Genomic DNA, 12190 nt, shown 5'->3' on the forward strand with positions numbered 1-12190 from the left:
TTGTGGGTCTGCTCAAAAAGTTCGGATTTAATCCGGCCCGATCCGACCCGACCCGACATGACTTCTCTATGGCCCGTGGGCTCTCTGTAACTCTATTCTTAAATTTGAGTTCATTTTGGAATTTCGTGTATTATTTATAGTTATATATATGGTGTGGATGCCTCTTTATGTTTCAAACCAAATATCCACCAAAAACCTGCTAAAACAGTCATGCAGATCTTGCACTTTAACTAATCCAATATAAAAATGAAAAAACATCACAAAATTAAATTCAGTTTTGATATTGATCAGCTCGATGTTAGTGCTATATATATATACAACGGTAGCCTCGTTGATCCAATGTGCAAGAATCCAACTTAGAGATTTGAAAGAATTAATCGATGGGAATCGGTGAATTGTGTAAGAAATTTGATCCGAAAAAGGCAATAATTCTTGGTCTGGGCAAAGCCTTCCCTCACCAGCTCGTGCTCCAAGATTTCTTGGTCGATGCCTACTTCAAAATCACCAACCGCCACGATCCTGATCTCAAGCAGAAGCTTGTCCGACTTTGTATCTCTCTCTCTCTCTCTCTCTCTTGATTTGACATTGCAGACACTACCAAAAAAAACAGCTTTTAGTGGCGACAATCCGAGTAAAAACAAAACGTGTTTTGTGTTTGTTAATTATGCAGGCAAAACGACGTCGGTGAAGACAAGGTACGTTGTGATGTCGGAGGAGATCCTGGCCCGATACCCCGAGCTGGCGAAGGAAGGGATCCCGACGGTGACGCAGCGGCTCGACATCTGCAACTCGGCGGTGACGGAGATGGCGATCGCCGCCTCCAGCTCTTGCATCGAGAAATGGGGCCGGCCGGCTTCGGACATCACCCACTTGGTCTACGTCTCCTCGAGCGAGGCCCGTTTGCCAGGTGGCGATCTCTACCTGGCAAAAGGGCTGGGCCTCAGGCCCGACACCCAGCGAGTCATGCTCTACTTCTCGGGCTGCTCGGGCGGGGTGGCGGGCCTGAGGGTGGCCAAGGATATCGCGGAGAACAACCCGGGCAGCCGGGTGCTCCTAGCAACCTCCGAGACCACGATCATAGGCTATCGGCCCCCTAATGCCGATAGGCCTTATGACCTAGTCGGGGTTGCTCTGTTCGGAGATGGAGCCGGAGCTGCCATCATCGGAACCAACCCTAGCATCGGAACCGAGACGCCGTTGTTCGAGCTGCATTCGTCGTTGCAGCGCTTCTTGCCCGACACCGAGAAGATTATTGACGGGAGATTGACGGAGGAGGGGATAAGTTTTAGGCTGGATAGGGAGCTGCCTCAAATTATTGAGGATAATGTCCAAGGTTTTTGTGATGAGTTATGTGAGGGTAAAATGGACTATAATAAATTGTTTTGGGCCGTACACCCTGGGGGGCCCGCCATCCTGAATAGGATGGAGAAAAAATTGGCGCTGTTGCCGGAGAAGTTGGCCGCTAGTAGGAGGGCACTGGCCGATTACGGCAATGCTAGCAGCAACACAATCGTGTACGTGTTGGAGTACGTTCTAGAGGAGGAGAAACGGCGCCTCGAGATAGGCGGGGACGAAGAGGAAGGGGAGCAGTGGGGTTTGATCTTGGCGTTCGGGCCGGGCATCACCTTTGAAGGGATTCTTGCTAGGAATCTCACGGTGTGAAGTTGTGTGGAAAAAAATAAATTAAAGGGTGATGATTGATCACTTGTTGAGATGTAGCAAAGCTATATTTAACATGGTGTGCAACAAACGTTGCTACACACATGCATGTTCTTTATTTATTTGTTTTACCATATACAATCAAATTACACACAATATACGATTAAATTACACACGATAGAATATGAACGCGCGAAAAAAAAATACAGATCATAATAATACAAGTAAAATTTAGAGATATTTTTTCTGGAGAATGTGATTAAGGGCATTTGCGCTTGTTGCCGTGAGTAGTCAATGAAGCGTAGCACGGGCAGGCGTTGTAGTTGCCGTAGGTGCCCGGTGGCACGCAGCTACACCGGGCACAGCAAGTTCCGCAGGCCCTCTTGCACAGATGGGGCCTGCTTGATAGTTTGCATCTTGTTGCACAAGCACTCTTACAATCTGCATAAATATATATGGAACAAATTTGAATATTTTTTAGAAATGAATACAAGAGTATCTAATCTGATTGATCGAGGTAAGTAAGAATGTGCAAGAATAGTAGTGAGAAAATGAGTTTGATGGATTTACCAATTTTTAAGGCTGATGCCTCTTCTGGTGCAGCATTGCTAGCCTGCAAATAGACAAGATTGTAATTAAGAACATATTGATATAGTTAATAAAAAATTGAAAAATGGTCAAGATGGCATGTGCCTGTGTTGATTGTTGGAGGTTTTGAGTATTTTGCAAGAATCAATTCTCAAATGATATGCTAAGACTCGAGATGAGCGCGTGTTGTGTTGTATTGTGTTGTGAAGATTGACTCGTATATTTCATCAGGTGTAACATCTATGACATTATAATAATAATAATGAAAAAAAATGCAGCAAATGAGTTTGAGGTGTTACCTCTTGGAGTGCTTGGACTCCATTGATGACTAGAATTGCAAGAAGGATTGAAGCTACAAGAAATTTATGAGTTGCCATTGAAGATGAGATGAGTAGTGTAGAAAGAGAGTTAAGTATTGTAGTATTGGATGTGTTTGAATGAGGGAAAAATAGAGTATTTATAGTAGTAGATGTGATTTATGAGAGGGAGAGAGAGTAGAGTCCATGCATGCAAATAAACTATTGGCCAAACATAGCCTGGCGTTTTGCCCTACCCACCTAAAAAGATACTCCTATTATACTTCTTTAAAAAATGTCTGGAAATGGCAAAAAAGGGTCATCGACAATATTCATAAAATCAAATATAATCTTCCCTATAAATAATGTATGTGAGTGGATGATATTACATTCATATGAAAAAAGAAACCAAGAACACCCAACACCAAGCCTACCCTTAAAATCACATCTTTAATTACCCGAAAAAAGAACATGAAAACTTTTATGCGGCCGCACCAATTATATTTTAAATTTTAATTAATAATTAATTAAAATATAGTATTATTTTCAATTTAAAAAGATTTAATTAGGGTGATTGTATTCACCCATATAGCACTCCCTCCGTCCATAAAAAAATTGGGCATAACTACTATTTTTATTGTCCAAAAAAAATGGATCACTTTCTCTTTTAATGCATGGGCCCTCATATTTTTTTTTAAATTTTTTATCCTTACAAATATCTTTTATTTACAAAAGAAAGCCACTTTTAATTCAATTTCAACCACTCATTTCGTATAATGATAAGATACATTTTCCACTATAAAAAAATACCACTCATTTTATTAAAAAATGTGCTCTATTTTTAGTGGCTGGATGGAGTATTATTTAAAATATATTCTCACTGTTTCTCAAATAACTTTTTAGGAGGAAGAGACACGAGTTTTAAAATAAAAGTGTGAAAAAGTAAAAAATAAAAATGAATAAAATAATGATAATGGTGAAAAAATAAATAATATATTATTAATAATAGGGTATAGTTTAAAAATAGAATGAGAAGTTTTTTGGAACCTACTACTAAAGAAAAAGTAAAAAAAATAATTTGGGAGGTGGGAGTATTAATTTAATTGAAATTTTGCAATGCCGCCGTCCACAAAATGACCCTAAAGGATAAACAATAATGATAGGTAGGAAATGGTGATAATCGATAAGATTCACTCAGAAAATAATCATGAAATATGAAAAAATAAAGCTATAATTAAAATGAATTAAGGGGCCCCAAATACCAACATCCACTTAGTAGAGAACTATTACTATACGATAAAAGTATATAAAGCATTATGAAACGCTGAAACTGACTTTTTTGTATATTTTCTGCCTCACAGCTGTATTCTTCTGGATATCTCGATTCTGCCAGCCCAAAAATAATTTATTTTAAGAAAATAAAATACTAGATTTCACATACATTCATGGTTTATAAAAATAAAATAAAATAAAATTGTTGGGACTTGTAAAATGTAGTGTAATGAAGTATCTGGACAATGGAAAAGAGGTGTGTGATTTGGATGTGAATTTTAACGTAAATGAAAAGTTGGGTAAAGTCGCAATATTTGTAGGTTGCTTTCTTAAAAATAGTTTTCGAGCCATTAGGTTACAGCAATTAGATGGTACCCAATTTGGCGAGTGAATTAAATGTAGTATTATCGCTTGCGTGTTTAATATATATTTTTCCAACGTCGGTTATCTCGTTAATTTTATTTTATTTTTATTTGGTTTATGTTAGGTACGAGTACTCTATTCTTATTAATACACTTTTTTGTAAACAATATATATATAGGGAGAGGTTCAAGAAAGAACCATAAATAAAAAAAGAATGGAGAACCATTTTCAGCTATTCGATTATCAAGATCTACGGTGGATGTATCATCTTGTTGGATGAATGCAGATCCTGGGTTCGAATCATGAAGGAGCATTTTTTTTTATTTTTTTGAGTGCATTAATTTTAACAGCGAATGCATTAATTTTTACAGTGAATGCATTAAATTTGATGGTTCTCACGTTCTCACAAATAATATAGTTCTCTCTAAAACCACACCCTATATATATATATATATATATATATATATATAGGGGAGGGCTAGAATAAAAACACTCTTAAGTGTATAAAATATAAATGATTTTCAGCCCTTAGATCATCAAGATCTACGGTTGATTCGTAACCCTTTTGGATGAATTCGTGGTCCTGGGTTCGAATCCCAAAGGTAGTAAAAATTTATTTTTCACAATTCGTAACCATGTTGGATGAATTCGTAACCCTGTTGGATAAAATTCGTACATTAAAAAACGTTTATATTTATATTTTAAGAAGTGTTTTTACTGTAGTCCTCCCCTATATATATATATAGGGTGTGGTTCTAGAGAGAACTACATTATTTGTGAGAACGGGAGAACCATCAAATCTAATGCATCCACTGTAAAAATTAATACATTCGCTGTTAAAATTAATGCACTAAAAAAATAAAAAATAAATGCTCCCTTCAGGATTCGAACCAAGGATCTGTATTCATCCAACAAGATGATGCATCCACCGTAGATCTTGATGATCGAATGGCTGAAAATGGTTCCCCGGTCTTTTTTTATTTATGGTTCTTTCTTGAACCTCTCCCTATATATATATATATATAGGGGAGGGCTAGAATAAAAACACTCTTAAGTGTATAAAATATAAATGATTTTCAGCCTTTAGATCATCAAGATCTACGGTTGATTCGTAACCCTGTTGGATGAATTCGTGGTCCTGAGTTCGAATCCCAAAGGTAACAAAAATTTATTTTTCGCAATTCGTAACTCTGTTGGATAAATTCATAAGTGTTCTACATAAAATTCGTAAATTAAGAAAGATTTATATTTTATACACTTAAAAGTGTTTTTATTCTAGCCCACCCCTATATTTCAAAAATAAATAATTATTGTAATAATTTAATTAAAAAATAGATATGAAAGCATTGTAATCTTATATCAAAAGAAATATTGCCTGATAATTACATTTTCTTGAGAAGGTGAGAATAATACATTTTTCTATAAAATTAATGTATTTAAAATAAATTTTTTTTTAAAAAAAATTCGAAGTTTCGAACTCATATAATGCATTCACTCATCAAAATAATGTATCCATCATAAATTTTTCAGATCCAAAAATTGAGAATAATTCTATGTTCTCGCTTAGGATTCCGATTTGTGGATGAGTTTTGTTATAAATGGATATTGGGCTCATTCCTCCCTTAAAAAGCCTTATAAGGGAGAGGGTTGTCTCACCATATAGAGTAGCTCATGCCACTATCTCCAATCCAATGTGGGACACTTCAATACCATATAGAGTGGCTCATGCCACTATCTCCAATTCAATGTGGGACACTTCAATACACCACCCGCACGCGCAGCGTGGACTATTCCAAACGTCATCTGTTGATAACGATATTGGGGGGGGCCATAATTGGATTGGGTTGGCTCTGATACCATGTTAAAAATGGATATTGGGCTCATTTCTCCCTTAAAAGACCTTATAAGAGAGAGGGTTGCCTCATCATATAAAGTGGCTCATGCCACTATCTCCAATCCAATGTGGGACACTTCAATAGTAACTGTAATATATGAATGCATTATTGTAATATACAAAATGCAGTATCATAAAAATGAGCTTTTGTAATAATACATAATGCACAATTTTGTAAAAATCAATCATGATCATCCACTTTGTCAAGCTACGTGGATCGAATTAGTTTGTAATTTCTACATTAACTACCAAAATCTATTGAAGTGTCTCATTGGATTGGAGATAGTGGCATGAGCCACTTTATATAGTGAGGCAACCCTCTCCTTATGAAGAGTCCCACATTGGATTGGAGATAGTGGCATGAGCCACTTTATATGGTGAGACAACCCTCTCCCTTATAAGGCCTTTTAAGGGAGGAATGAGCTCAATATACATTTCTAACAATTACTGATCATACAAAGATCAATGATCAAAATAAATTTCAATTTTTGGATCATGAAAATTTCCAATGAATATATTATCTTAATGAATAAATGCACTACTTGAGTTTGAATTCTGGAGCAAGCAAAAATTTTACTTTCTTTCATTTTTCTTGAGTGCAATTAATTGCACAACGAATGCAGTAACTTTATGCAACAGTAAAGTGTTCTCGGTTCTCAATTCTCATTTCAAATTGCGATTTTCACTGTAATCAACCAACCCCTCTATACATATATATATATATATAGAAAGATACATTCATCATTTTTCACAGCGGATTACTCTATAAATTTATTTTAAAATACGAACTACAAACATTGAAATCATGATGAATTCTGTGTAAAAAATGATGAATTTAACAAAATAAAAAACTCGCCTATTATGATCATGAATTCATTCTATAAAATGATACATTCATTGTAAGTCTTAGTAATCGGCTAAGGGTTACAAATAATTCATAATTTATATCTTAAAATAAATTTATTTTAGTCTAACTCTAAAATTTCAACACCAAATGTTTAAAAAAATGACTCTCTTGGACTCAATTATTTGGTAGTTGAATTTTCTTTTTCTATTGAATATATGTATATGACAAAGTGCAATACGACTATACTATTTACTGGACAAAGTTTTGAATTGTTTTATCAAGTGCCCAATTATGTTGTACTTTAACAAAAGGGGGGGTTACCCAATTGTGTTGCCATTAAACAAATGTTTAATTCATCATTATCGACCAACTCTTTTGTTGGAACAGATAGCTTCGAATCTCACTAAAGTTCTGTTGTTACACAATTTTTTGAGGTATGCAAAATTGAATTAGAATCGAAAAGTCAAACTAATTAATTTGATTGGGTCCGGTTATATCAAATAAATATAAGAGTGGAATTTATTTTGATTTCGGTATGGTTTGGAATTTAAAAACTCAACTAAGTACAAATTTTATTAGTGTAATTGCTAAATAATGCGCGCACTTTAACTCCATTTATAATTTTAACCCAATATTCAAAACGTTGCAATATCCACCTTTCAATTTATAGTGAATTAGATACTTCTATTTCTTTTACTACTTAGAATCGAATTAATATGTACCAAATTATTTGAAATTATTTGATAATTAACCCCAGTTTCCAGTTCAGTTCAAATTATTTGATAATTAACCCCAGTTTTTAGTTCAGTTCAATATATAATTGTAACTTATTACATTTCGATTATTAAAAAAAATTCTGATTATTTAAATATTTTTATCAGACAATATCCATATTTGATTTCGAGCTCATATTTAATGACCTATTTACAAAGTTCTCAATATTTATTAGTGTTAACAACACCCATACAACATCCTATCAAAAGCCTCCAATTTTCATATAAGAATCAATCTCTCGAAACTGAAAGCAAGCAATGACACTAATATAGCTCAAGTTTACAATGCCTCTGCGACAGAATTTAATCCATTTTGCACAAATTAAATCCAACAATAGCCAATAAAACAGAGAAACAAGAGCTCCCTAACTAAACTGATTAAATAAAAACTACAAGGATAATTGCTAAAATATGGGCATCAATTTTTTTTTCCAAACACATTTACTCTACATTTTTCAGCTAAATATGGCACCGTTAATGCAGATTCGAAACGTGCTTACAACGACGATCCACTCTATAGAAAATTAGTTACTGGTGTAAGCCAAGAATCTGGTGAGTTAAGTCAATTTTGATATCCAGTTTGTTGCAACCTTCTGATTTCTGTTAACCAACCAGAGCCCCATAAGCAACACGAATAAACAACGGGAAGAAGTGGGAACTGGTTAGACCACTCCAGAAGGAAGGCGCAACACGAGCTGACCACCAAAGACGCTGCAGGTAAAAGAACCAAGATTGGTGTATCAATTTATAACACACACTCACACACGTACATACACCAGCAATGGTAGAAGGGATGCATACCTTTCGATATAGTAATAGCAAAAATCCGCAAGAATGAAAGTTTGAACAATTTCAGAAATAAGGACCATTGATGGCCAAAGACCGTAACCCAGTGCGACAAGGAGATGACCTCGACTGTCCAAAACCTGCCAAATGAAACAGAGGTTATGCTACTGAAACCTTCCTAAACTATCTACATATGAGGAATTTCTTCCCTTTATTTTTGGAATCTGTGCGTTGATGATGGAAATTGTCATTTAATACTGTGATTGTACTTATAGAACACAAAAAGTTATAGATAAAATTAAAACAAACACTACTCATATGCACTAAACGGTTTGAGTGCAGGGATGAGAACAGCTCAGCATGAATTTTGCATTCTGCAAAAGAAACAAATGAAATACTTTAAACAACGGGAGATGGTAAGTTCAAGCATCAAACCTGAAGGACCCAGTGAGCACAGCTCAAGAACCTCGCAACCCCCAATGCAAAAACATAATGAGCGGTGAAGGGTTCAACAATCTGCAACCCGAAATTAGAGAGTGTCAAGAGCTTATACATTCTGTCTGTCCAAACGTACAACACAAATTCTAACAATGTGCCTACAGGCGTAGCATTCCCGGAGAATATTCTACCTTAGTGTTTTGCATGACGCGCAGTTGCGGTAGCACAGAAACAGCTTCTAGATAGACACAGAAAGCCCAGAAAATCCTGTTCACGAGGTGGTGTGATGTAGAAGGGTGAATCAGTAAAGCTAAAACGGCGCAAGGGCCCACCTGCACAGGCATGTGAATCTCTTTCAGAAAGTGAAGGTAAAATTGAACAAACGTTTAATTATATGTTCCCAGACATTGTGTATGAAAATTCAATTCAAACTTAGCAAAGTTCAACTTCTTAAGTTATGACCACTACAGTTTATTTAGGCACTAAGTAGCAAAATATTGAGCTTGAAACCATAAACGAGGAAACATGAAGCTACAAAAGAGGTGGGGATTAACGAAACTGCAAATTGAATTGGAGCTGTCACAGCAATAGCATATATAACTAGCTTCAAACTTATTCTATCACACATGTGAATCTCAATCTTATTTCAAGCTACAAACATATTTCAAGAAATAATCCTCTCCCTCGTATACCAAACAACTCCATGGTAAGGAAGTACAGGAAGGACTACGGAGTCCATCCTTTGAACAACCAATCAATGGTAAGAACGCCTATTAAGAGGTTAAGAATAGCTAACAGCTGCAGTAAAGAGCAAACATGTAAATCTTCTGGTTAAACTAAATCAGCCAAAATTTTCCAGAAAAAAAGAGAAAGAGAAAGATATCATGAACTCAATAAAAAATAGGGAAATGATAACATTAATCACCATTGATTAAAGAGTGGGAAAACAGATGTTAGAGAACTCAATAAAAGCTTTATTCTTGAAAATTTGTAAGAGACCATAAAAGTTATGAAGATAAAGGTTACTCTGTAGACTACTATGAAAGATAAAACCATAAAAGTTACTCTATAGACTTCTACTAATTAGGCTAATGATTGAAAAAACTAACATTTCTAAAGAGGGCTTACCACGTAGTATAGCATAAAATTGTCTTTATCTGCCATATAACTTGACTTCAATTTAAATCTAATCATATAAATAACCCACAAGGTAGTAGCCAGCGTAGCCAGGTCAAGCACAGTATGTATGTCATATTCCATGACAAAGCTGCAATACAATCTAACAGCCAAAAAGATTGCTGTTAGCTCCTGGGATTTGAGTGAAAGCCCTGCCACGAGATAAATTATACAAGTGGAGGTAATCAGCATCAACCATATTGCATAGGATAACAAAGTCAATGGAAAATTCTAATCTAATAACTACAATTTATTAGAAGTGGTAAGAATCTCCAAGCTTCAAGCAAAAAAAAAAAAGATCAACACTTAGCAAAGTCCGAGCAAACATCCAACTCGTTACTTTATCTTGATTTTATCAGTTATAGCAGCAGCAATCTAAATGAAACATTTTCAATATTTCTGGTAAAGAACATGCCGAAAAACCATATCTTTCAGACAAATTAGGAACATAAACAACAATTTAGAATAATACAGCAGCAGCATAACATAAGACAACAATAAGAATATGAACAATTATCCTGTCCCACCCATTAATGCCAAAAACAATAGCAGAATCGCGCTGCATTCCGAATAAAAAGCTCTAATTTTAACCTTCAATCAACACAAGGAGGAGAATTGCACACACACACACGCACGCACGCATGGGAGAGGGGAAAACAAAAAAAGAAACATAAAAATATGCTCCAAACGCGTTCCTCCTACCCTAAATTCCAGAATTCAAAGCTCCTAAGCCAAAAACAACGTAAAAAACCGAAAAATTTAACGAACGTCGTACCAGCGCAAGTCTTCTCCTTCATCAATTTATAAATAAGAACGGAAATTCCGACCGAGTGGACAGCTTCCGCAGCGACAAAGAGATTATCGTGATCGTTCACAATGGCGCGGAGGATAACGAGCGCCGCCATGCCGGTGATTACGACGAGGAACGCCTTCACCTTCGACGGCTGCCGCCGCACCCATGCCGCCACGGACTGGATCGGCCTCCTCGGTGGCCTCATCGTCAGATTAATTTACAGGTTATTTCTCTAGGATTTGAAAAATGGGAAGAGAATTTTTGGGGGAAAATTTTGGAGGTGAATAAATGGATTTTTAATTTCTAATGCAGAAGAGTTTGATTTTAGGTTTCAAACAATTCATGACTTTCAAGTTTTCAACATTCCCATTTTTTCTTTTCTTTTTCTTTTTTTTCTTTTCCCCTTTTGCGTTTGAGCGTTTATTTGTTGAATTTGTTATTTCAAGGAAAATTGAATGGAGATGAGAGATTATATTTATTTTAGTAATTTTCTAGGCAGTTACGTATTTATGATGTGAAGTGAAGTGATTTAAGATACTCTTAATGATATGAAGTGATTTAATATATTATTAGATAACAAATATTTGGATTTTATTTTTTTTACTTGAAATATTTGGATTTTTTAAAGTCATCATTTTGATATTTGGATATTTGCTAGATGTACTTATTTGTAGTTGATATGGAATTATTATGGATTACCGCATTAAGATTACGTACTTTTTTGGAACCTCGTAATACATATTTTTATTAATTATGATATGGTAATATTTATTAATTTTTAAATTTATAAAACTCAAAAAATAAGTAAAATATATTAATAAAGATAAAATCATTTCTTAAAATTTAGATACGGCATCATCTTTCACAATATATTTTATCTAATTTTGAATGTTACCAAAAAAGATTAATTTCGATCTTTGAGATATCACACTTAATTTATACTAATTTATAAGATTTTAGAAGTAACAAATATCATAACTGTATAAATATGCATTATTATTATTATTATTATTTAGGCGACATGCATTAAATTTTTTATTCCTGCAGGTATAATAGAAAAATAGTGTGAAACGATATACTCATGGTTGGTGGTTGAGCTAAACACAAATAATAAAGTCTGTATATAGTAAATAGGAGTTGGAGGGTGAGGTAGCTACACCAAAATTAATAGTGGAACCCATTTAAGAGCACTCCCAGCAAATCACTTAGGATGTGTTTATTTGGTAGTAAAATTTTCATTTGAAAATGATACATATGAAAAGATGAGATAATATTATATTTTTCTCCTTTTTTATCATGTGTTTA

General features: G+C 34.9%; 3 protein-coding genes across 3 annotated transcripts; 1 reads left to right on the forward strand and 2 right to left on the reverse strand.

Annotated features, from left to right (window-relative positions):
• Positions 1-134: 134 nt before the first annotated feature.
• LOC131005505 (type III polyketide synthase B-like) lies at positions 135-2101 on the forward strand. The gene is made up of 2 exons (XM_057932515.1): positions 135-549; positions 671-2101. Exons 1-2 carry the CDS (start codon positions 381-383, stop codon positions 1660-1662), a joined length of 1161 nt encoding a protein of 386 aa, XP_057788498.1. The 5' UTR covers positions 135-380; the 3' UTR covers positions 1663-2101.
• On the reverse strand, positions 1726-3784 carry LOC131005508 (snakin-2-like). Its single transcript, XM_057932517.1, has 3 exons — positions 2547-3784; positions 2230-2272; positions 1726-2100 (listed from the first exon to the last, which is right to left on the reverse strand). Exons 1-3 carry the CDS (start codon positions 2622-2624, stop codon positions 1919-1921), a joined length of 303 nt encoding a protein of 100 aa, XP_057788500.1. The 5' UTR covers positions 2625-3784; the 3' UTR covers positions 1726-1918.
• Positions 3785-7938: 4154 nt separating this feature from the next.
• Positions 7939-11416, reverse strand: LOC131005506 (uncharacterized). Its single transcript, XM_057932516.1, has 6 exons — positions 10868-11416; positions 10045-10244; positions 9108-9248; positions 8914-8994; positions 8494-8618; positions 7939-8403 (listed from the first exon to the last, which is right to left on the reverse strand). Exons 1-6 carry the CDS (start codon positions 11088-11090, stop codon positions 8355-8357), a joined length of 819 nt encoding a protein of 272 aa, XP_057788499.1. The 5' UTR covers positions 11091-11416; the 3' UTR covers positions 7939-8354.
• Between the last annotated feature and the right edge of the window lie 774 nt (positions 11417-12190).

Source organism: Salvia miltiorrhiza, chromosome 1, assembly GCF_028751815.1.
Source record: "Salvia miltiorrhiza cultivar Shanhuang (shh) chromosome 1, IMPLAD_Smil_shh, whole genome shotgun sequence".
Taxonomy (NCBI): Eukaryota; Viridiplantae; Streptophyta; class Magnoliopsida; order Lamiales; family Lamiaceae; genus Salvia; species Salvia miltiorrhiza.

Coding starts and splice junctions, on each gene's coding strand:
- LOC131005508 (XM_057932517.1), bottom strand. CDS start 2,624: ATGGCAACTCATAAATTTCTTGTAGCTTCAATCCTTCTTGCAATTCTA. Junction 2,273..2,546: donor GAGTCCAAGCACTCCAAGAG/GTAACACCTCAA, acceptor GTCTATTTGCAG/GCTAGCAATGCTGCACCAGA. Junction 2,101..2,229: donor GGCATCAGCCTTAAAAATTG/GTAAATCCATCA, acceptor ATATTTATGCAG/ATTGTAAGAGTGCTTGTGCA.
- LOC131005506 (XM_057932516.1), bottom strand. CDS start 11,090: ATGAGGCCACCGAGGAGGCCGATCCAGTCCGTGGCGGCATGGGTGCGG. Junction 9,249..10,044: donor ATTTTATGCTATACTACGTG/GTAAGCCCTCTT, acceptor ATGCCTGTGCAG/GTGGGCCCTTGCGCCGTTTT. Junction 8,619..8,913: donor GTGCTCACTGGGTCCTTCAG/GTTTGATGCTTG, acceptor TTCATTTGGCAG/GTTTTGGACAGTCGAGGTCA.
- LOC131005505 (XM_057932515.1), top strand. CDS start 381: ATGGGAATCGGTGAATTGTGTAAGAAATTTGATCCGAAAAAGGCAATA. Junction 550..670: donor GCAGAAGCTTGTCCGACTTT/GTATCTCTCTCT, acceptor TTAATTATGCAG/GCAAAACGACGTCGGTGAAG.